The sequence below is a fragment of the Quercus suber genome, unplaced genomic scaffold, assembly GCF_002906115.3.
Source record: "Quercus suber isolate HL8 unplaced genomic scaffold, Cork oak 2.0 scaffold_19, whole genome shotgun sequence".
In the NCBI taxonomy this organism is placed as follows: domain Eukaryota; kingdom Viridiplantae; phylum Streptophyta; class Magnoliopsida; order Fagales; family Fagaceae; genus Quercus; species Quercus suber.
Window position 1 is genome coordinate 2,400,115 of NW_027069484.1, and position 25,531 is coordinate 2,425,645.

A 25,531-nucleotide genomic window follows, 5' to 3' on the forward strand; every position below is an offset into this window, starting at 1 on the left:
TATTAAGGTTAGTCAAGTTTTGAGATTTCACATGAATTAGTCTTGAGTCATGGCAGAATAGTATAATCAAGTTTGAACATGTAATAATTTCTTCTTTTTTGATAATCTAGAAACTTCATTAATCAAGCCGAAGAGTCGACAATAATGCAATTAGTCTTACAAGCATCCAACATAACTTTTGGGGCTTCTTCCTTTTACAACAAAAATAGCTTTTAAACCCAATAACAAGCTTAACAGCAATGTGGGCTGCAAAATTAAGACTTTTCCTAACCCAAGTAAACTTACATCTAGAAAAGGACTTTAAGTTCAAGGAATGAGTTATGCTGGTGTCACAACTTGTTGCACAATTTGTGCCACAACTAGCTCACGTGGCGAGTTGTAAGTGGTAGAGATGTGTCCCCACATAGACACACCATTGACTCTCAACATTGAAACTATCACCACAAGTTTTAACATCACTTTCTTATTATGACCTGCGTCCAGTTCTCTCCAGCAGCAGCTTGTAAGGTCCAGAGAAAGGTTGTTGTCTCAGCCTGCAAAGGAGAGCACAACTCATATAGCTAGGCCTAGACTTTGATCACTTTACCAAAACTGTCTCTGGCCACCACTAGTAGGGCAGTTAAATCATCAATGATAGTTGCATCCACGTTGAGTTTGACCATGCCTGTTGGTGGGGGCTGCCAAGCTTCAAGTCCTTGACTCTTTTAAATACCGTAGTCTTCTCATTAGCAATAACGAAGGCATATTCCTTGACCCTGCTATCTATGCTATGGTGATGACCATAATATCCACTATTGTTATTATGCACACACTAGTTCCTTAAACTCCAAATTAAGTCCAAGGTGGACACCATATGTAGTGAGCACAATGAAGCCTCCTCCCTATGAAGATGAGCACCTGAAAGGTGGGCAAAAGGATCTAGCAGTAGCAACAAATTGATAATATCTTCATTTAAATTTATTGGGTTATTAGGCAATGGTCTAAACATGTTATATGGTGATGAGCTTAGTTTGTATTTGAATTAAAATTAAATCAACCATTCTTAAATATTTGATACTAGCCCAAATAGCTCATGGGCCTAGTAATTGCCATGGAGGAGAAAAACAGAGCCCAATGTAACGGATGAGATCAACTTGGATTCAATGCCAAGCTCACTTTGTCACTGTGGTATCAACTATTAAGCACCCTGGTAGTCTTCACTCTTCACTTTGCACAGACTAGCTTCTTTTTCTTTTCTTTTTATTTGTTTCTTACACAACCTAGCAGCTAAAATTAAAATCAATATATTGCAAACAACTTTATCAGGGCTCATTTGTCAACATTCAACATGGTGGCCATAAGAATTCACAGGCTGCGCCCAATTGAGTCAACATAAACGGAATGGATAATGCTTTAAGAAAAAAGAAATCATAGAGATGATACCGTGCACATGCAACAAAAAGTATTCTGTCTGCGACCAAACTTTAGATACAATGTAATATATAAATACAATGCACCCTTTGATTTGAAAAGTAAAACCACCACCACAATTTTCTTAGCAAACCTTGAAATTCCTTCCAAGTTCACCCTATAAATCTCATGCACAGATGTATGCATCATCCCTTCCTTTTCCTAACACGTGAATTCCACATAATTGTAATACCCACACTCTATGAAAGAGTATGATGCATATTTCTGATATATGAAATAATTACTGCTTCCAAGTAGCCATGCAAAGAAAAAATAAATTACCTAGCCACCAAGAAGGTATCTCATGCCTTTGAATTTAAGTGGCATTTGAAAATATGAATTCATCAACTAAGATGGAAACATTGAAGAACCCACCATAAAAACCACTATAAAAAAACTAACGGCATGAGATAATCCCACATTCCCAATGATTTCACAATTTACTAGTATCAAACTAGTAGTCTTTCTTAATTTTAAGAACAATGCTAGGACCACAACTCGCCACATGATGAGTTGTGAATGGTGGAGAAAAATTAATGAGTCCACAACTCTACCACTCACTACTTGCCACATAGCGAGTTGTACATGTAAAAAGTTGTGATTTTAGTATTTTTCAAATTTTAATTGTCCCGAGCAAGATGATAAATTTAACAAAAGATTGAGTCCTAAATAAATCATAAATGACAATTCAATCTCTCAGGGTCATCCAAACGAATTTGGCTTAGTAAGAGATGCAACAAATTGTTCCCTTTCTTTTTCTAGAAAGATAGAAAGAAATGCAGCCATTTCAAGAACTGCAGCTTTATGGTCTATACCCATTTGAGTAGCTATTACAGAACAAATATATACACAAATGTAACTCCTAATGTATTACAGAGGAAAGTTGTTTTGTATTCTTCTGTCAACAATTACAACGGATAATCACAAGAGAACATTCATGTTAATATACTGAACCAACTGCCAAGACAACCTAAGTTCAAATAAATAAATCAGAGAGGATGGTTGATATAGCAAAGCCCAGCGGTTTAGATATGCTACTCAAAAGTAGTAAAAGATATAAATGGTTCTTTACATCTTGTGCCATAGAACTTAAATACCAACTACTTCTAAAGACTAATAATTGAGCTTAAAATCTTTATAAGAGAGCAAACTAGAACTATCCTACTTTTAAACACTGCCAACTCTTCCAAAGTCGCCTATACACAAATTCAGGTAATCTACCCATATGGCTTATTTAGAATGGATACAAAAATAGATAAATGACAAACATTAAACAACTTGTGCTGAATAAGCAAAAATGTTCAGGCTCTGATCTAAAGGATTCCAATAACCCAACAAGAGCACAAGCAATAGTCTTCTGTCCTGCATTCATGTTGCAACTAAACAGCAGATTACCTATGTGCAGATGTGTGAGGCATTGGATATGCCATTGTAGCCATGTTCATTGGTGCCCCAGAAACCATAGCTCCAGGAACAGGTGCTCTGACACCATATGCCATATGTGCTGTTGTAGGAAGATTTACCGGTGTACCAACTGCTGAGACAAGGGGTCCTCCTATTGGCTGACCTATGGTTGGAGCGCCATACATGCCAACACCAGGGGGTCCAGATGGTGGCTGAGGGGGTTGTTTGGTTGATTTGCCAGAGGAACCTCCTGCAGGACTACCATTTGTTTGACCAGTAATTGGTCCTTGGGGTGCAGAAACATCTCCGTTGCCAACACTAGTGATGTCGTGAATGCTCGATCGCCTCCTATCTTTGTTCATTGAGTTCAAACGAATGAAGTACTTTTGTGCATGGCTTGCCACCTGTGTAGGTGTTCTCGTTACCACAAAGTTTCGTGATATACTTCGCCAGTCGCCTTTCCCATATTTGTCCAAACCAAGAAGAAATAACCTGATTGTTGAAAGGATACAAGAATTAGAATTTGCATTAAAAGAATAATATTACAACATTAGATCTGAAAAATGTGTGGTGTACAAAAGTGCAACAGATGTTACATTAGTATCTTCAACACTGATATATCCCTCTTTAGTCTTTACAATGATTAACCATTGTTTAATCAAGGTACCATCCTTTTTGATAAGTATAATCAAGATACCATCTTAAGACCATAGTTCCTCAATTTGTACGTCACAACACAATTATGAAAGTCCACACTGACCACACATACACAGACAGTGGATTTATAGAGGCTGAATTGCAATACGCAAACACAGACAAAAAAGTGGCTGTGGGTTACATCAGGTTAAAATATGGGCAGAATTACTACAACACTATATAAAAGTAATTGGTTTAGGCAGATACTGTTTTTTATCAGTATGAATGGCCTCTGTTCTAAGAACTTTTCCCATGAAGACCAAACCATGTACCATCTGATATCCTCCACAACTGAACTTTAACTGACTGGCAACCTCAAAAAGAAATGCACTACATGAAATACTCAGTTCAGCGATAAAAAAACTGTAGAACTTCAGCGAATTTTAATCCAAATAGAGAGTAATGCAAACATTGTGGGAGCTAAACAAAGAACACTGATAATAGGAGAGGGTGTAAAAGAATTAACCAGAAAATGTCAGTCAAACAAAAGTTACAAATTGATTAAATCTGGGGACAATATCCATTCCAGTCTAAAGAAAGTGAATGGTCATGGCCAATGAATGAGGAAGTGACGTTTGGGCTAAAGCCCATTGGCAAGTAAATCCTATGGTTCCCAAAAGAACCTAGAAGCTAAAGGCAATTTTTATTGATAATAAAAAGTAAGGTTGTCTTACGATAATGCCATAATCTTCTTTCTATTAGAAGACAAAACCTACACCCCCAAAAATTTTAACAACCTTTGATTCAGACTAATCGTAACCATACTTTTTTTTTTTTTTTTATCAATAAGGAAGTAAAAATTTCACAGGTCGCTCACTAATTGCGTTTTGAGCTTGGCAACCAAAGAAACTTTATCATCAAAAACACAAAAATTCCTCTCTCCAATTAAGCCACATCAAGCAAGATGGAAATGTATCCACATAAACAGCCTGCCCTTTTTAACAGAAATACCAGTCCAACTAATTGTAACCATACATAAATAAAACAAACCAAAAGAGAATCAACTATCCTAGAATAATCTAAATACACCCAACTGCTATATACCACATTATGTACTCATGCTACTACAGTAACCTGCTCAGTGACATGAATTATTTTAGCTTGCCAACCTGCATCAAACATTCAGCTCAACTAAATTCCTACTTGGAATCTTGGATGATTATTATATCTGCTTATGATGAAAATCGCTAAAGCAAATTGTGGCTCCAAAGCAAATGATGGATGTACTTGGAATTCAATTTCTTAGGCTTTAAATGGCTTAAGGTTCATATACAAATCAAGATGTGAAGGGGAACAATCCATTGAATTCTTGTTCTGATTTTCCCATCACCTATTGAATAGGCTACTACTAACAGATATTGCGCTATATTTTGTTAGTACCAATTTGATCATTGAAGGGATTATAAAGAAAAATATGGTGCTCCACATAGCACCATGGCCAAATACATTGTTTATCACAGCTATCACCAATATTCAGTGCATTTCTGCATTCATTATGGACAGCGCCATGGATTCAGACATGGTGAATAAAAGGATTTGTTTTTTAAAATAAGTAACAGGTGTTATTGAGATATAGAGGTATATAGCCCAAGTACAAAAGAAGTATACAATAGAAGAACCCACATTTAATCAGAGTGAATATTAAGAGTGAGATCATGTTTTCTTTTATAAGCTCAATATATATTCACCAAGGCCTTCCTTTCCATTTCAATAGGGAATTGTTATTCCTCTGCAGTTGCTATTACTGTGATTTTATAAAACAAAGGAGCAACTTGACAAAACAGGGAACCTAGGTAAAGGTCTATGAGATGCGTGCAGGTAAAAATAGAGAACATAAACAATCAATGCACGCTCAAACAGCATATTTTACAGTTCACCCAAAACAATGGCTAAATCCATAGAATTGTGATGATTACAAAAGGAGTCAAAGAGTAATCAGCATATATATATATATATATATCGCCCCACTGCTCAGGCTACACACGTATAAAATTATAACAATGAGCCTAGGACGTCTACAAACACCAATTTTGTTCAATCCAAGGCCAGTCAAGCCCCTGGCATAACCAACACAGGAGATCAGACCCCACACACATCCTATCACAACTAATCATGATGAAATCACTTTTACAGTGTTTTTACAGAAATCAGTGCATACTTCATGGGACAGTCAATTGTGTAACCTTGAATTTGCATATTTACTCAGATAACTCACTACACATCAGCCACATCTACAAGTTACAAACCAAAATAAAGTGGAATTTCCCTCAGCCAAAGGAAGAAAGAGATGCGCACTATACACATGTAATCATGTTGTCAGCTAAAACTTGACTGCAAATAACTCCAACCAACTATATAAAGATTGACTAACTGTCTCAAGCCCACTTACCCTTGAAGCCCTTTTACACCTTCGAAGGTACATCTCAAAAAATTACATCATTCAAGCCTAAATTTTGGACGCAGCATAGCTTGAGATTATGGGAAAGTACCAAGAATATATGTTTCTGGTAGTATGGTTACTTAATAAGAGAGAAATAAAATCTGAAGCCAATCTCATCAGCAACTATCTAAAGGTTTGATGTGATTAACATGTTTAAGAGGAATCGTTATTATTGAATAAAAGCACAATTCTAAATTAAGCCACATCATCAACAAAGCACCATAAAAACATGGTCAAATACCATGTTTACACTTGAGATGAATACAAAAGAGACCTTGACTTGAACACCTTTTTCTTTTGCGTTAAATAACTTGAACACATGATTAGCATTGGAATCTTCTTTCAGGCCATACTACTTCAGCATACTAGTGAACTAGAAAATTGATTATTTTTGGGAAAAAAATCATAAGATTAGCATAAAAGGCCTCAGCAACAATACTTCAATAAAGGAAGCTATGCAGAAAATTGAAGCTCACTACAAGTCCATAACTAAACTACTTACAGTCATCAGAGTCAAAATGTTTTGTAAAATTTATACTCAGAAAAGACTTGTGCTTATAAAGCAGTGCTGTGTACAAGATTCCAGACCGGAAAATACAACTGAGCTCAGCAGCACACTATTGAAGAATAAAAGCACAAAAACACAATAATCACTAAAGTAATGCAACAGTAACCAATCTTAAGTTCTTAACCATATTAGATACTCATCAGAACGAAAAGTTATCAACCATATTAGATACTTTTGAGGGTTCCACCTATGAATATATACAGGGCCAGAAAATAAATACATGAAAACAAAGATACCTGTGTTCATCTTCTGTCCACGCAATTCCCTTACGGCGTTCCTGATCTGACTTTGATACCTTACTTCCATGATTAGACTCACTGTTATAGTGCCCCAAATGGCCACCCTTCTTACCCGTTCCTTCATCACCGCCATGGCTTGTTGAACCCTCTGAAGTAGAATTATAGGCAGGCAGAGGCACACAGCCAGATTCAATCTGGTTAAGATCATCAACAAGAAGCTCATAGTGATGTTTAATCTCTTCTAGGGTTTTCCCAGGTACATCAGCTGCAATTTTCTCCCACCGATCTGAAGCATCTTCAGAATAAGTTGCCAGGGCATTCTCAAATGCCTTATCTTGCTCTCTAGTCCACTCGGAGCTACTACCCGCCTCGTCCACAGTCATCTAGCTTTTCTTTCTAAGTTTTTTTTTTTTAATCCACTATCCAGAATTGAAGCCACAGGAAGAAGAGGGAAAAGAAATATATACCAAAGCTACTGTTTACTGTTTAGTCTAGGCTAAACCCATCTCCAAAACCATGAACTTTCTAGAGTTGCTCTTGGAAATCAGATCTGAATTGCTTTTATAGTAGGCTTTCAATACAAAAACTTTGATGGTGAGCTAAACTTATGGGATGCAGATATGTCAGACTATAGAGGTAAGCAGAGAAACAGACCCAGAAAATGCCAATGAAACGGAAGAAGAGTTCACCTCCAATAAAAATCACAAAACTCAGTGAGGTATGTGAAGAGTTCAATGGTGATTTGCTCCACAATTCAAGACTTGGACTTTAGTGAATAGCTGACCTATTGATGAATGAAACGGCAACGTAGCTCAGTTAGACTGTGAGAAATATCTGAAAACCATAAAATGAAAGAAGCAATAAATGGCAATTTTAAACAAGGGGTGAAAATAGAAATTTATGCAAACGGTGAATTCAATGGATGGTAAATACCAAATAGGGTTTTGGATTGTGAAATATGAAAGAGACCATGGAGAAACAAAACAAAGAAGAAATTCCCAGAAGATAATAATTGATGAGAAAGAGCATTCAAGTTGCCAAAATAAAACAACAGCTTTAACAGCACAGGCCCACAAAACTTTTATCCTTCTTCTAGAACCCTTATATTACCGTTTAAAGCTTAAGTTTACAGATTACACCACACCCTTCATATACTTTGCTTCCTCTAGCTATTAACACATACAGTAAAACCAACATAAACTACATATCAACTCCTCAAATAGCTAACAACACAAGTCATAAAAATTTAAACTTTCTTTCATCAAAGCAAAAAGATTGAACTTTCTTAACAGAGATGGAATGAGAATGCCAGATACCAATGTAAATCTAGGTCCTAACATCAAACAGATTACAAAAAAAAAAAAAAAATGAAATTTTCAAACAAAAATTAAAATCCAACTAGAAACTGTAACTTATAAAGGGTGTCCTATTTTAGTCACACTCCTGATTCTGAGATATTGGATCCTAACTAGTTTTAGGAAAATCCCATCTCAAAATTCTAACCATTTTTTTAAGTCAAAAAAGGACAAACAGTAAAACCCACTAAAGGAGTCGGGAGTTATAAACCGTATGTGTTGGAAAATAGTCAAAATACTGACTCAGTGATTCCTGAGATTTTAAAGTTAAACCCTTGATTTGAAATACCCACGTCAGAATATGTACCTTTTCACTCAATGTTTAACCCTCAAACAGTAAATTGAGGTGGGCAAAAAAACCAACAAAAATTACTTAAAGATTCAAAGTACACCACTATCTGGACTCTGACAGTTTAACCAACAATCATAAGCCTTTATCTTTCAGATTCTGCTAAAGAGACTGTATTAACAGGAAAGTAAAAAACCTAAGTTAGGATTGAGTGTGCTAAACCTTACTCCACCCCTTTTCTCTGTTAAAAATAACCCCAAGTTTACTTCTTTTTTTAAACAAAGAAAGACTTCTAATTTAGAAACTTCTCTGATTGTGTATGTTTTAGACTACAAATTGACAAAAACACTAAACATATATAAATTAAAGCAGAATTATGAGCCTAATAAAAACAAATTAGGAGCATTCCAGAATCCAGTAAATCAAAAACAACAAAACAAAAAGACCCATTTGAAAAATAAATAAATAACAAAATTATGGTGTAAACAAAAGGAGTCTAAAATGGTGTGAAAATTACAAGGGGTAGACATAGAAATTATGGGTGATGTTGATGGTTTATCCTGAAATACACACAAAAGGAGGTGCAAAGGATGGGTCAATTGGTCCCATCACCACCAACTAAATTGCTACAAATAGGACAGCTGGGATTGAAAAAGGCCTCAACCCCAAGTTGCAAAAACCCACTGAATCTGCAATACCCATTAATATCTGACAGATAACACACCAAGAGAGAAGAACCCAACAACAAAGAAAAATAAAACTGCAATCTAATCTTTCTTTTAATTTCTTTCCCTTTCTTTTTTTCCAAACAAACAAAGACAATTACATAAGATGTCAGAGGATGAGATAACTATGAACAGTTGCAGAGAAAAAAAAAAAAAAAATATATATATAAAAAAAATAAAAAAAGAGCATCATGGGTGTATGAGAATCATCACCTTTTGCGTTATTTCTGGAACAGGATGATAGAAAATCATGCAAAAGTTTCAATCTTTTTGCCACTGCTGGCGCTGTTTCAGTTCTTAGACTGTTGCACAAAAAAGAGTCAAAAGACTATCTATATATATTTATATTATATATATTTGTTATATATCCAAATATCAGGGCCAGGCCTGCCCTGTCACCAATTTGGGTCCTACCATTATTAAAATTTACCGTCCTTTTTCGTTTTTCCTTTTATTTTTAGGATAATATTGATATTTCCAAACTTTTTTCTTTAAAAAATTAATAGTATTATATATTATAATATCCATTTATATGTTCTTTTTCTATTAAATTTTTTTTAATACTAACTATTTTAACAAATACACAGAATAAGGGGAGAAAGTTTTAAAGAATATTAGCTTAGGTAAGTTATGCAATAATATTAGCCATTCAATGATTTGTTTGCATTGAAATGTTCTAACAATTTTTTATTTTGTATTTTAAGAAAATAATTGTCTGCAAAAGTTCAATAAACTTATGATTTTTCTTATGTAAAATATAATTTCATAATTAAGATAATTATTAATAAATAAACATTTATTATGATTGTATTTTTATATGGAAACTACCCATTCTAGCATTGCATACTTTTTTTGTTATATAATATAATAATTATGGTAATTATTAATTGACATTTATTATAACTATATTTTGGCCAAATTATGTATTTTTTTTTTGAGTGGGTCCTTTAACATTTACAATATATGTCATTTTGGCCCTTAATGATTTAATTATATCAATTTAGCCTCTAATATTTTGATATTATGTCTAAATAATATACGTCGTAAATGTTGTTAAGTGATGAATATAAAATAATAATGTGACTAACGGTTTTATCCAAGTATTATTTTTTTGTCATCTAAGTTGCCAAGTAGATTTCCATGTGTTTTTTATTTAAAAATTAATAAAGCTAAAACTTAACACAATCTAAAATCACCTACACATTTGTTATTTCATATAATTGGTTTTATAGATACTTCTAACAGTTTGTTATGATAATTTTAATCACATATTTTTTTAATCTAAATTTTGTACTTAATCTTCGCATCACATAAACACACTACCAACTAATATAAAATAAAACATTTCTTTTAAAAAAAAAAAAAGGTAAAACACTCCTAATTCATAAAATCCCTAATCCTAGTGGGACAAGAATTTTGTTTCACCCTTCAACACACCTCTATATTCTTGTAAAAAAAGAAAAGATAAAAAAGTAAAACACACTTTTATAACTATTTTGTATGAACAGGTGGGGCAAGTGTATCTGCCTTTCTAGGATTTATTTATTTTTTTATATAAAAAATTTATCTAATAAGTTTCATCTTTTATTACTTTGGTAATCATTAATTTTACACTGTTTCCCTTTTGATATTTTTTTTAAAATATAGTAATTGGTCAACAACTGAATATTTGAATTAGTGCAAGTTGCCACGCGCTGAAGTGAACGTAAAGATTAATGTATTGCTACGTCAGCACAACATCAAACTTCACGGACTAACAATTAACAAAAGCACATGTTCCGCTTGTGGCTGTGAAACTTATTGGCCCATCCCCCTTTTTTTCGCAATTAATTCTCCTCCTACAACAGGATTTCTATGACCCCAGTTCCTTTTTTGTCCTTTCCTCCCATTCAAGACTCATGAGTCTTAGCAATCAATTGCTTCACTGTGCCAATTGACTAACAGTTTCAATTTCATCATACACCAAAAAATTTGAAAATTATTCTTGCGCAAACTGAGTTTTCACAATGAAGACGAAGACTCAAAATTCGCTCAAGCTTTGGAATTGTCTGGAATCTCGACATATAGTCCATCGATTGAACAATGTCTCGACAAACTCTCAATAGAGTCTTGATCAATCGAGAATGGGTGATTCTCTTAAAAGGCTTCTAAAGTCAGCCCATGAAATCAATTGATGACCTTATCAGTTAAGTATGTAAGGGAACATTATGGACGGCTAAAAACAAGAGAGAAAGAGAACGTGTGCCTCCACAAGGGTTTCAATACCAAAATCTCTCAGTTCACCAATCTCACGAGTTCAATGTGAAATTCAATGGTGAAGTCATATAGCCTACACAGTCAAGTTGCTATGAAGAATTTTCAAGGTCTTACATGGGAAAGAATTTTCAAGGTGTTACATGGGAAGTTTGTGTTCAATATAATCCTCTTTAGAAGAGTTCAACCAGGTTGGAGCAGTGTGTGATCTCATGTGTAAGTACTATATATTGGAGGCAGCTTTAGAGATAGATGTCTATTTCTACCATAAAAATTTTGATTCTAAGAGTGAATATGCCTTTGGGGAGTTTTTTCACTCTGAATTCTTCCATTGGTTTTCACTTTGTAAGCAAATTTTCTCTGTTTATTTTATTGCACTTTAGTTTATTTGGTGACTTGTATACTGTGGCTAATTAATTGGAATTCAATTCAAAATCATAATTGGTTAATTTAATAAAATTGACTGTTTTCCGCCAAAATCAACCTAGGGTCTAAACTTGTACTTTCATCTATTTTGGTTCATCAAAATCTTTTCCAGATGAATAATATTCATTTATAATCTATACGAAATCACAACTTTGGTGGTCAATCCCTCAAGTGAGGGAGGCAATTGGTGAGTGTTGAAGTGGATTTATAGCCACATCAACGTCACTTCTACCTCCTAGGAGAAAAGCAAAAGCCATGACATATTATCAATTTATTTTAGTCGGGCAAAGGAAGTGACTTATATTGCTTAAAAAATAATCTAGACAAAGTAACTTCTTCTTCTTCTTCTTTTTATTTATTTTATTTTATTTTTTATTTATTTGTGATATTTCTACAGTTACAACTTACAATGGCTGAATAAGTGAGGAAATAAGTCATTAATTCAGCTAGCCTCTTGTTGTGCAATAAAAACACCCATGGTTCAAACTTCAAATCTCCCAACTCCAAGTATCAATGCATAAAAAAATGAAATGAGCATCTCTATCCTTCTTAATTAGCAAATTTGTCGAACATTGCTAAAATTATGATGTTGAGTTGTTGTTATACTTTTTAGCTATTCTCCCCCAGTAGATTCAAAATGGCATAGCTTCACACCCTTTTAGTTTGAGTCTAGGAAGTAGGGATACTTTAGTTGGGGCGTTGTAACAGTGTCATACTAGTGTCGTAATCACTGTATCATGTTAACATTTTTTAGAAATTGCTTGTATTGTGGTATCATATCCATATTCTGTGTCCGTGCTTCTTAGGATGAAGTCCTCAAGCATTTATTCAAACTTCCTATCTTTTAGTTTTCTATATGTTTAGTTGTTTCATTTATGGCCAAGAGTCTTGTAATTTGTAGCTTAATTGATACTTTCTAGTGTTTTCAATAGAATTATCTAATATTCAAATACCACTCACTCTTCAGTCTTAACTATCAAATTATCCCCAAAAAAATTAACTACTATAATTAATTACTTATCAAATTTCACACACACACACACACACACACACACACACACACATATATATATATATTTAAAGAAAGAATCTATACTACTAATAACAAGATTACCTTGTTTGGGTTTCATTATTTTGCATACCAAAATATCCTCTCACAAATTCTAAAATCACATACCCTTTGGTTTAACATTATATGTTTTAGAACTTTTCCGAGCACAAGTTATTTACTAGTTATTTTGAATTAAAAAAAATATATTAATGATCTTCTACACAAGCCAAGCAACAGAAAATGTTTTCTAACTCAATTTCACCATTGAAATCAAATATAAGAAAAAAAGTTAGTTTTTCAAAAAATAAGAAATTTCTAAAAACACCACAAGATGTTGCTCAGAGTTAATGGTGTTATTTAAAAAAGCCACTTTTATATGACTGAGGTCCTTGAAAGCTAAGGAGCAGTGCTCAACGCAATCAACAAGTTGATAATAATAATAATATAGAACTCCACTGCAATGGCCATGTTGGGGGGGGGGGGGGGGGTTAAAGGTCCTATGTGGATATGTGTGGCAATTCCCTTTCTTACAAACACAAAAGCATACTTCACCCTATTGGTTCAATGCTGACATGGGCATTTGCAAAGAGATGAGGTATCTTTATTTTTTAGCCCAACTTGCCCATTTGAATAAAAATAAAGAAAGCTAATAAAAAGATTGATTGTACTCCAGATCAGCATGTGTGTTCTTGTCCTACCTATTTGTGACTTGGTGATGAAGTTTTACCTAATCAAGCATTTAAAGTTGAACATAATTCTTGTGAGCTTTAGCAATGAATTCTCACAAACCAGACAAACTCATTCAACTTGCAGCCATTTAGGTGAAAGTGGCTGTGCAGTTGGGCAGTTTGAGGTATCATATCTTATATAGGAAAATCGGTTGATGTCACAAATTTGGTATGAAAATACTTTTTCCATTTCCTTTTCTTATATTGGTATAGCTAAAGAGGGTGGCATCAAAAAGCTAATATGCTAACTCAAAAGGGATCAATGGCACACTGTGGCATAGTCAGCATAAGAGAAAGGAGGCAACCTATGATGCTTAATACAACTAAAGGTCTTTCGGTAATCAGGACACTTTATTTCCTGGGACCCTTTTGTTGAATGCTATAATTTTCCAACAAAGAAATTCAACTGTCACAAGCATTGGACTTCAAAATTTGAAATGTATTAAAATGAATTATTTATGCAAATAATGAAGGCAACATTCCAACTTCACCCAAGTAAAGCGATTTAGTCTAAGCATAACAAGAAACGGCCTTTTTATTTTTTGTTTTCAAATTTTTTGATAGAGTAAAACCAACTTTTTTTTTTAAATTAAAAAAAAAAAAAAAAGCCCATATCCACATTTCCTCTAATATTTTGGAGAATTTCATAGCAGAAGAGTTGGACTTTACATACATCATAATGTCTTTTCTGAAAGCAACCAAACATACATCATGACCTTTAAGAGTCCAAGCCTGCACGACCTTTATTCTCCTGGATGAGCCACAGCTGACTCATGCAACCAAGTCTTTTAAGAATAATGTACTATTTTCATACCTTTAAATACCTTTCAAGAACATAAGGTTTGATCAATCCAAACAAACATTTCTTCCTTGTATTCTGATAGAGGAGAACATTCCACACCCCTTGCCGCAGCCTGCACACTACTGTCTTTTCCAGCTAAATCAGAGAAGTGAACTTTTGCACTACTCATCAACCATGAAATCCTCACTTCAGGAACTTGTTCTTGGAATACCAATCAGCTCAGCAGCATACAAAGTTGATAGGTCACCAATAAAGGGATACTTACTTGATCCTGCTAGCCAATACAACAGTCCATCACTTAAAGGTATGTCTCTCAAATCCAAACATATTAAACCACCCCCACCCCCCCTTCTCTATTTCAATCCATCAATCAATTAGTGAAATCATTCCTTTTTAGTAATCAGACAATCTTGTATTGCAGGTAGTGCAGATACAGGGCTTACAAGGAAGAACAAGGCAGGGAAAAAAGGAACCACATTTGCACATGGAGTCCGAGAGCATGGTAGGTAGTTTTTGTTGTCTTTCGTTTAATCTTATGTTGGAGGCAAGATGGAAAAGCAGAATATATTTTAAAATGATGAAAAATATAGGATGACTTGACTTCTCTTCCATCTTCTCAACAACTAAATAGAGTAAACTGAACATATGACAAGTAACTTCTATCAAATTTTGATTTATTTTATCTTTTGTGAAACTGCAGTGAGAATAGGGCCCAAAATCACTGAAACTGTGAAGGGGAAATTGAGCTTGGGGGCTAGAATTCTTAAAGTAGGTGGTGTGGAGAAAGTCTTCAAGAGGTTATTCAGTGTTAGAGAAGGAGAAAAACTATTGAAAGCTTCCCAATGCTATTTATCAACCACAGCTGGTCCTATAGCTGGCCTACTCTTTATCTCCACAGACAAGATTGCATTCTGCAGTGAGAGATCAATCAAAATCTCTTCTTCAGATGGCGAGATGAAAAGAATCCATTATAAGGTATATTACTTATAAAAGATTATGTATTCTCTATCTGTGTCTCTTGCTCTTTGGCTTGTTGCTTACTATTGTATGTAATATCCATTTGTTGCAGGTCTTGATTCCTTTAACAAAAATAAAGAGAGTCAACCAAAGTGAGAATGTGAAGAAACCTTCAGAAAAGTACATGGAAATAGTTACTGTCGATAATTTTGACTTCTGGTTTATGGGTTTCTTTAATTATCAGAAAGCTTTCAAGTATCTTCAGGAAGCAATTTCTCAAGCTTAGAGGAATGGCTAGCCACTTAACAGCCATAGTGTTAATTCTCATCTACTTCTCAGATGTAATATGTACAGCTAGGAACTCTTTGTACAATTTCAGGCATTGTATCAGTTTTTGTAATGATAAAATGCTCTCTGATTCTGCAACACATTTAGCTTTTTGCAAACATAATTAAATTCTTGCTATGGTCCTTTGTTTAAATTTTGAGAAGCATATTCTGACTTTCTTTGGCCCTGCAATTAATTTCCATATAAAGGCTGATCTGCTGAATTCCACTTTTGTAAGATTTTGAGGGATACACAAGTTAGATACCACAACACAAAAAATCAATAAAGATTAGAGTTTAGGTATGTATCTCTAAACACCACGAACAAACCTGAACAAATTATCAATAATGAGATTGCACGTGGATACTTGGCACATGATCTATGCAAGGCTTCCTCTCCATGCTCTTACTCCCTAAATAGTTTTTCACGAGGCAAACCATCATAGGCTGAAGATAATGAGACCTACGGCTTTTATCTAACAGGTGGAGAAGGACTTATTGAGTCTATAAGACTAGATTGACAAACCGTGATCAAATGTAATTCTTTATATGAGTCTATGTGTGTCTTGAGTGTGCTTAGAAACCAATTTTAAGTCCAAGACAAGCCAGAGGTTCAAGTCCAAGAAGAACAAAGTTTCTGGAATCTGAACTCCTACTCAACCGATCAGTTTTCAAATCTATTTCTAATAGCCATCATTAATCTTGATGTGGAAGCACGAATTTAAAACATATTTAAATAAACGCTTATGATCACAATTAATTTCTATAATGGGTTTGCTATAATCCACAATGGGAAATTGAATAAGAACTAAACAACTTTTGCTCAAGAAATAAAATTTAGAATTTTTATTTATGTATTTTCACTATTACATTCCTAATTGTGTATCTCTCTTCTTTTTCTTATAGCTTTGGAAAAACGACCCCCTTATTCTGTCTATCTCCTCCCTTTTATACTCACCCTCTTCCTCCTTTTTCATCCTTATCCATTACATTGTTCACCTCATTTTCTTCTCCAGCATGAGCTATAGCAGGTGTTGTTCTTATGTAGTTGGGCAGCCTTGGGTCCCATCATGTTCTCCTTTTTCCAAGGTTATGATGAACAAAGACTTTTGGGGTTTCTTGTTTCATTCTAATAAGTTATCTATTGCCTTGAATGCAATTGTGTCAGGTGGGTTGTTGTGGATCTATCAAGAAGATCCAGAAAGCATCCTCAGAAATCCACGCATACTCGGCAATATTCTTTGGTAGCTTAGGACATAGATTGATGTAGGCAGTATGGTCAATATGCTTCACCTCGATGACTTCCATGGTTATTCATGATCGGATTTGAGTTGGTGGGTTCTGTTGGGTCAGAGTCCGTGGTTAGGGGACTTCGGGGAGGTTTTTGCTGATTTTTCGTTTACCTTTGGTCTGTATTTCAAGGTATGTGTCTTGTAAAGAGGATTTTCATCTTGGAAGGATACGTTCTAGGCCCGTTTTAACCCAAAGCCCAATGCTTATTTGGGCTTTATGAGCCACCTCCCCACACTAGGGTTTTGTGGTTTTCAAAAGAATGTATAAAAGAAAATCTAGGGCACGTTTTTAAAGATTTTTCGAGAGCCGTGTAATGTACACAAGCTTTGGAGTTTTCCAAGTTCTCTTGAAACATCAATCAAAGATCCTAGTATGTGGTTTTGAATATCCAACAAAAACGGTGAAGTTGTTGCATCTGATATACAACGAAGTTGTTAGAGTGAATCTTCAAGTGGGTACTTTTAAGTTGTGAGTGGGTTGTCCACGTGCAACAATGTTCACATGTAGAAGAGTCCATGAATTCAGAGTTGTGTGTGGTCATGTTAGTAAATACTATATGAGGTAATAGTAGATTTAAGGTTAAGTCTATCATATAAACTAGATGATGTCCCGCGCTACTTTACAATTTCACTTGAAATCATTTTTATGTATATTAAGACCATCATATAATACTTTTTTTGTTGCATAATATTTATGTTTGCCCACAATATTTTTGAATACTTTGAAAATTTATTTTCTTAATTTATTTTTTATTTCAAAAAATTATATAACACTATAAGACTATAACATATTATAATATTTACCGTTGAAAGGAGATTTTATTTTTTAAACTACTTAAATGATTTTGAAATCTATAAATAATAATTTAAAGCATAAAATTACTTTTATATTATAAAATTGCACAAATTTACACAACCTCCCAAACACTTTTTCAACCACTCTATTTTCACAACCAAATATGGAGACCTCAGTCGAAAGTACCCAACTCATTGTCTTAGTGAAATTAAGGAAATTATTTGTAAGTATTAACATATAGAGAACGTGATTAAACAAAGAGGAATTGGCTAAAAACATATCAATTTATCAAAATTTAATAGTTTTTATTTGGGTTTCTGTACCCTTTGAAAAAAAACTAAAAATAATTTGAAATCATCATCAATTTTTATTTTTATCACTATGGTTCATACTGCATAAAATAGCAATAAAACAAAGAAACCTACAAATTATGAGTTCTAACACAAATTTTTTTTGAAAAAAAAATAGCTAACTTCGAAAATAATCAATTAAAATGTTCATTTTTCTTTAGTTCTAAAACAAAATACATTTATGTTCCCAAACTAAAATCCCAAACACCCAAAGACTCAAAACGAATTACAACCTTCACAAATCCAAAATGTGTGACTTCAATCTCAAATCGTAAGCTACCATCACTGAATAAAAAATGCAGGCTCTCTTCCTTTGTCATAGCCTACTCATACAGGTTAAAATTAAATGGTACCACAATGTCGGAGTTACGTAGGTGTCATTGAAAGGTTGAAAATAAATGACATCGTTTTTTGTTTGAGTGTATTTGAGATGGGATAGCATGAAGGGTTATAGGCATGTGTATATAAAGGAGTAAAAGTGGAAATGGTGAATGGGAATGCAAAGAGTTTTTTGTGTGAGAGAGAAGAAAAGTCTTGAGACATTGAATAAAAAATGTAATAAAAAGTAGTCTTGAGAAATGGAACCAAATGAAATAAAGAATCTCTATTTTTAAATTTGTTCTTATCTTTGATATGACTTAAGAGTATTTCAATTCTCTTTATAGAGTGTGTCACATGGCAGAACCTCATGTTTTCCCACATGAGATCTCTGCTTTATATATATATATATATATATTGATTTCATAGTAGATCTATATTCCTTGGGGTTGTTGGTTTAGCACACGCAGTGGTTTTCACTTTGGAATTGTTATTCCAATGGTTTCCTGCATAACCATTTTACATGTTCCCATGTTTTTTTTTTTTTTCACGAAATATTGTGTTTTGTCATACCAACCAAACCTTGCACATAATTAGATTAATTAAAACTTGGCTTAAAATTGGTAATTCAGTGCAACTGGGGCCTAAATTCACTATTAGGACTTAACCATAATATTTAAGAAAACATATTTCCATCATGGATTATGAACAAACCTAAACAAATTATCAGTAATGAGATTTCACGTGCACACGAAGCACACGTTCTAGGCAAGTCTTCCTTGCCGTGCTCCTACTTAGACAGCTCTCCAAGAGGCAAACCATCATAGGCTAAATACAATGAGACCCAGCGGCTTTTGTCTAACACTGGGTAGAGAAAGAGAAGGACTTAACCTTGTTAATGTTTTTGAAAACATTTTTCCTGTCATAAATCACATACCAAATTGCGCAGTTGCACCAAACCACAAATAAATTGGAACATACGCTGTTGGGCTGTTTGAGGTACCATATCTTATAGTAAGGAAGTTCGTTGATGTCAAAAATTTAATACGAAAATGCATTTTTCCCTGTCCTTTGCTTATCTTGGTATTACGTATAACCAAAGAGGCTGTCATCAGAAAGCTAAAATGCCAGCTCAAAAGGCTTCAATGGCACCCCGTGGCACAGTCAGCAAAACGGAAAGGAGGCAACCTATGATGCTTGCATAATAAGATTTTATGTTTTATTAAAAAATGCCTTTAAGTAATCAGGAAACTTTATTTCCTGGTACCCTTTTTTTGAATGGAAATGTTCTCCAAAAGATTTTGGACTGTCATGGGCATTGAACTCCAAAATTTGAAATGTAGTAAAACCATTTAATTATGAAAATAACTGAGGCAAAATTCCAACTCCAGCCATTTAAAACCATTTAGTCCTTGTTTTGCTTTTTTGTTTTTGGTTGAATAATGAGTGGAACCAACTCTGTTTGTAAAACCCATACCCATGTTTCTTCTAATATTTTGTAGAATTTCATAACAGAAGAGTTGGACTTTACCAAAATGCCTTTTTCTGAAAGCAACCAAACATACATCATATTTCCTAAAAGATGACCTTTAAGAGTCCATGCCTGCACCTTTATTCTCTTGGATGAGCCACAGCTGACTCATGCAACCAATTTTTTTAAGAATAATGTAGTATTTTCATACCTTTAAATACCTCTCAAGGATACAATGTTTGATCAACCTAAGTAACCATTTCTTCCTTATATTCTGATAGAGGAGAACATTCTACGCCCCTTGCTGCAGCCTGCACACAACCGGCTTCTCCAGCTAAATCAGAGAAGTAAGCTTTTGCACTACTCATCATCCATGAAATCCTCACTTCAGGAACTTGTTCTTGGAATACCAATAAGCTCGGCAGCATACAAAGTTGATAGGTCACCAATAAAGGGATACTTGCCTGATCCTGCTAACCAATGCAATATTCCATCACTTAAAGGTGTGTGTCTCAAATCCAAACATAATATGAATCCCCCCTCTTCTCTATTTCAATCAGTTAGTATAAATAATTCCTTTTTAGTAATCAGACAATCTTTTAGTGCAGGTAGTGCAGATATAGTGCTTAATAGAAAGAACAAGTCGGGGAAAAATGGAGCCAGTTTTGCACTTGGAGTCCGAGAACATGGTAAGTACTGCTGCGATCATCAAGCTCCTCAACTTTGTTCTCATTTTTTAAATGATGAAATGTATAGGAGCATCTATCTCTAAACTAGAGACCAATGTTACTTTCTTGTTCTGAATAGGAGCAACTATCTCTGACAAAAACAACATCAATCAAATTTTGATTTCTTTTAGTTCTTGTGAAACTGCAGTGAGAATAGGGCCCAAAATCACTGAAACTGTGAAGGGGAAGTTGAGCTTGGGGGCTAGAATTCTTAAAGTAGGTGGTGTGGAGAAAATATTCAAGCGGTTTTTCAGTGTTAGAGAAGGAGAGAAGTTACTGAAGGCTTCCCAATGCTATTTATCAACCACAGCTGGTCCTATAGCAGGCCTTCTCTTTATTTCCACAGATAAGATTGCATTCTGCGGTGAGAGACCAATCAAAATCTCTTCTCCAAATGGCGAGATGAAAAGAATCCATTACAAGGTATGTAACTTGCAAAAGATTATTTCTCCTCTCTCTGTGTCTCTTGCTCCTTGGCTTGCTGCTTACTAATGTTGAAAGTAATAATGTAATATCCGTCTGTTTGCAGGTCATGATTCCACTTAAGAAAATAGAGAGAGTGAACCAAAGTGAGAATGTAAAGAAACCATCAGAAAAGTACATGGAAGTAGTTACTGTTGATAATTTTGACTTCTGGTTTATGGGCTTCTTAAACTATCAAAAAGCTTTCAAGTATCTTCAGGAAGCAATTTCTCAAGCTTAGAGGAATGGCTAGTCACTCAAAAAGCAGAAATGTTAATTCCCATCTTCTTCTCAGACGTACCATATACAGCTAGGAACTCTTTGTACAGCTCCAGGCATTGTATCGGCTTTTTTAATGATAAAATGCTCTCTGATTGTTCAACATCATTTAATTTTTCGCATACATAATTAGATTCTTGCTGTGGTAGTGTTTTTATTTTTATTTATTTATTTATTTTTTTTTTTGAGAAGATTGCTGTGGTAATTAGTCACAAACTATTGTGATTTTGTTGCATTTGGTCATTTCACATCACGTTCAACAATAATTTCACAAATTTCTAGCCTTTGTCGATTAGCATCACAAACACCTTCATGATTAGCCAACACTCCCTACACCATTTTCACAAAAAGCTTCAAAATATGGCTTAGATTTTCAATACCTTGAAGAATGCCATGGAAAACTTAGTTTCATGTTAGAAATTAATTTTTCGTGTTAGCAATGACACGTACGATATTTTGTTATAGAAATGTTTGTCCTTCTAATATAATAGTAAAATTTAAAAATTATGGATAACTCATTTTCAATTAAATCATTTTTATTCATAATTGAATACTTATTAAGAAAGATTATTTCCTATCACCTTCACAATGAAGTGGGAATATCCATTATTAAACCCACGAAAACATATACCCCACTATACAATTCTAGAATTTGCATCCATGACGTCAATTATGGACTCTTTTGGGGGTGGCTCACATTCTCATTGGCCTACAACACTACAAACGCTATGATCACCGAGGTTACATGATCTACCTTTGTATCCATGAGAGGGAAAGGAGCTAACAAGATACAATTACTAATAGGATCAAGATCACATTCCATTTCTTCTATGACTTCTCTTGAGTTTGCTTTGCTTTATACTCTTTAGTATAGGAGCCCCCGTTGGAAATATTTATATGGAAATATTTATATGGAATGGTACATCTCATTTAGGTACAAAGATCCTTTATCCTTGGAAAGAAATTAGTAGTTTTAGGTAATTTCAAAAATATTTTAAATAATTTACACCATCACGAGGCAAATAAATTTAATAAGGATTCTAGTGGTAACTCTATCATGGAATTTGTAAAATTTTTCATTGTAAAATAAGTCGAATAGATTTGATCATATCATCACGATTTGAAGAAAATTTTATGTTTTTTTTTAGAAGAAAGACATCGAAGTTTTTATTAAGAAAAATTGGCTAGATCAACTTGGATTATAGAAAGAAATTGTGGTAGAACATCCTCCATCCACACAATATAGTCTAAGATATATAACACATACTTGACTAGATTATGAGCAATCTTATTACCTTCTTTCTTAGTATGAAATAAAATACTTATATAGGGATATAAAAGAATATAAAATTCTCCAAAAAAAAAGAAGAAAAAAAAAAGAAGAAAAAGGAATATGAAGGAAATGGGTCGGTAGAGACCAAACCATTACCCATATAAGGCAATCTGTTTATGGTATTAAATTAGTTGGACCCAAAAAGGAAAAAGAAAAAAGAACCGATCAGCCAATGAACTAAGGCTATGTTGGTTTCGACAAAAAAAACATTTCTTTTTCCAAAAACTTTGTTTTTATAATCTAGTGTTTGGAATAGCAAAAACAGAAATCAACCCCCCAAAAAAAAATTGTGATCAATTGAAAACAAGCCTAGTTCAAGCAATAGCCTAACATACCAATAGTTATAGCATCTTTTACAGTGTACTATGTATGTGGTGAGTTCGATCCTTATCTCTCACTCCCTCTTCCATTGTTTGTGTAAAAAGAATAAAAACAAGCCAAAAACAAAAATATTTTCAATTTTTAGGAAGTAAGAAATATTATGTCATTCACTTGTACCATCATGTTCTCTATTTCATTGTAATGATAATACCACCATAATCACTATCACTGCCATAAGCGGTAGCGCCAATAAAATTTTTAGGAGGGGTCAATCTTAATAATATATTAATAATTGTTAAATCTACAAAATAATACACACACACACACATATATATATATATATATATTTTTTTTTTTTTTTTTTTTTGAGAAGATTGCTGTGGTAATTAGTCACAAACTATTGTGATTTTGTTGCATTTGGTCATTCACATCACGTTCAACAATAATTTCACAAATTTCTAGCATTTGTCGATTAGCATCACAAACACCTTCATGATTAGCCAACACTCCCTACACCATTTTCACAAAAAGCTTCAAAATATGGCTTAGATTTTCAATACCTTGAAGAAAGCCATGGAAAACTTAGTTTCATGTTAGAAATTAATTTTTCGTGTTAGCAATGACACGTACGATATTTTGTTATAGAAATGTTTGTCCTTCTAATATATATAGTAAAATTTAAAAATTATGGATAACTCATTTTCAATTAAATCATTTTTATTCATAATTGAATACTTATTAAGAAAGATTATTTCCTATCACCTTCACAATGAAGTGGGAATATCCATTATTAAACCCACAAAAACATATACCCCACCATACAATTCTAGAATTTGCATCCATGACGTCAATTATGGACTCTTTTGGGGGTGGCCCACATTCTCATTGGCCTACAACACTACAAACGCTATGATCACCGAGGTTACATGATCTACCTTTGTATCCATGAGAGGGAAAGGAGCTAACAAGGTACAATTACTAATAGGATCAAGATCACATTCCATTTCTTCTATGACTTCTCTTGAGTTTGCTTTGTTTTATACTCTTTAGTATAGGAGCCCCCGTTGGAAATATTTATATGGAATGGTACATCTCATTTAGGTACAAAGATCCTTTATCCTTGGAAAGAAATTAGTAGTTTTAGGTAATTTCAAAAATATTTTAAATAATTTACACCATCATGAGGCAAATAAATTTAATAAGGATTCTAGTGGTAACTCTATCATGGAATTTGTAAAATTTTTCATTGTAAAATAAGTCGAATAGATTTGATCATATCATCACTATTTGAAGAAAATTTTATGTTTTTTTTTTTTTAGAAGAAAGACATCGAAGTTTTTATTAAGAAAAATTGGCTAGATCAACTTGGATTATAGAAAGAAATTGTAGTAGAACATCCTCCATCCACACAATATAGTCTAAGATATATAATACATACTTGGCTAGATTATGAGCAACCTTATTACATTTTTTCTTAGTATGAAATAAAATACTTATATAGGGATATAAAAGAATATAAAATTCTCCAAAAAAGAAAAGAAAAAGGAATATGAAGGAAATGGGTCGGTAGAGACCAACCCATTACCCATATAAGGCAATCTGCTTATGGTATTAAATTAGTTGGACCCAAAAAAGAAAAAGAAAAAAGAACCGATCAGCCAATGAACTAAGGCTATGTTGGTTTCGACAAAAAAACATTTCTTTTTCCAAAAACTTTGTTTTTATAATCTAGTGTTTGGAATAGCAAAAACAGAAATCAACCCCCAAAAAAAAATTGTGATCAATTGAAAACAAGCCTAGTTCAAGCAATAGCCTAACATACCAAAAGTTATAGCATCTTTTATAGTGTACTATGTATGTGGTGAGTTCGATCCTTATCTCCCACTCCCTCTTTCCATTGTCTGCGTAAAAAGAATAAAAACAAGCCAAAAACAAAAATATTTTCAATTTTTAGGAAGTAAGAAATATTATGTCATTCACTTGTACCATCATGTTCTCTATTTCATTGTAATGATAATACCACCATAGTCACTATTACTGCCATAAGCGGTAGCGCCAATAAAATTTTTAGGAGGGGTCAATCTTAATAATATATTAATAATTGTTAAATCTACAAAATAATACACACATATATATAAAATATATATAATATTTTCTCATATATAAGAACATTTAAAGAATTTAGTTTTGTATGAAACAAAATTTAGTTACAAACTTAGTGGTAGTCAATGGCTACAATTCCACTCAATATCATTTTATTGAATAAGAATTTAGACAAATCCATCATTAGACAAATTCACGCTTGCAAAATTTCTACAAATCCGCCATCTTTTTTTAAAGTAGAGTTATATATAATTCTAGACTAATATTTTCTATCATTAATTCAAGACAAAAATTTATGCCTTTATGTATCCCTTGTTCTCTAAATTGGTTCATAAAGAAAGAAATGGAAATTATAGTGATTAGAGACTAA

The 25,531-nt window shown here is 33.6% G+C and overlaps 3 protein-coding genes across 5 annotated transcripts; 2 read left to right on the top strand and 1 right to left on the bottom strand.

The window, feature by feature from the left end:
- Positions 1-2,451: 2,451 nt before the first annotated feature.
- Positions 2,452-9,484, bottom strand: LOC112027268 (transcription factor SRM1). Of its 3 annotated transcripts, none has more exons than XM_024059935.2 (3): positions 9,379-9,484; positions 6,794-7,580; positions 2,452-3,345 (listed from the first exon to the last, which is right to left on the bottom strand). In XM_024059935.2, the coding sequence occupies exons 2-3, from the start codon at positions 7,177-7,179 to the stop codon at positions 2,841-2,843; spliced, it is 891 nt and encodes a 296-aa protein (XP_023915703.1). In that variant the 5' UTR covers positions 7,180-7,580; positions 9,379-9,484; the 3' UTR covers positions 2,452-2,840. The 3 variants fall into 3 exon arrangements, with proteins under 3 accessions (XP_023915703.1, XP_065618151.1, XP_023915701.1); XM_065762079.1 differs by lacking the exon at positions 9,379-9,484 and adding an exon at positions 7,730-8,273; XM_024059933.2 differs by lacking the exon at positions 9,379-9,484 and adding an exon at positions 7,730-8,273 and having other exon boundaries at positions 6,794-7,630.
- A 4,828-nt stretch (positions 9,485-14,312) lies between these two features.
- LOC112027273 (GEM-like protein 4) lies at positions 14,313-15,810 on the top strand. Its single transcript, XM_024059939.2, has 4 exons — positions 14,313-14,729; positions 14,847-14,927; positions 15,126-15,400; positions 15,495-15,810. The coding sequence occupies exons 1-4, from the start codon at positions 14,600-14,602 to the stop codon at positions 15,666-15,668; spliced, it is 660 nt and encodes a 219-aa protein (XP_023915707.1). The 5' UTR covers positions 14,313-14,599; the 3' UTR covers positions 15,669-15,810.
- A 4,340-nt stretch (positions 15,811-20,150) lies between these two features.
- Positions 20,151-21,510, top strand: LOC112027277 (GEM-like protein 4). Its single transcript, XM_024059950.2, has 4 exons — positions 20,151-20,438; positions 20,544-20,624; positions 20,812-21,086; positions 21,193-21,510. The coding sequence occupies exons 1-4, from the start codon at positions 20,309-20,311 to the stop codon at positions 21,364-21,366; spliced, it is 660 nt and encodes a 219-aa protein (XP_023915718.1). The 5' UTR covers positions 20,151-20,308; the 3' UTR covers positions 21,367-21,510.
- Positions 21,511-25,531: the final 4,021 nt, after the last annotated feature.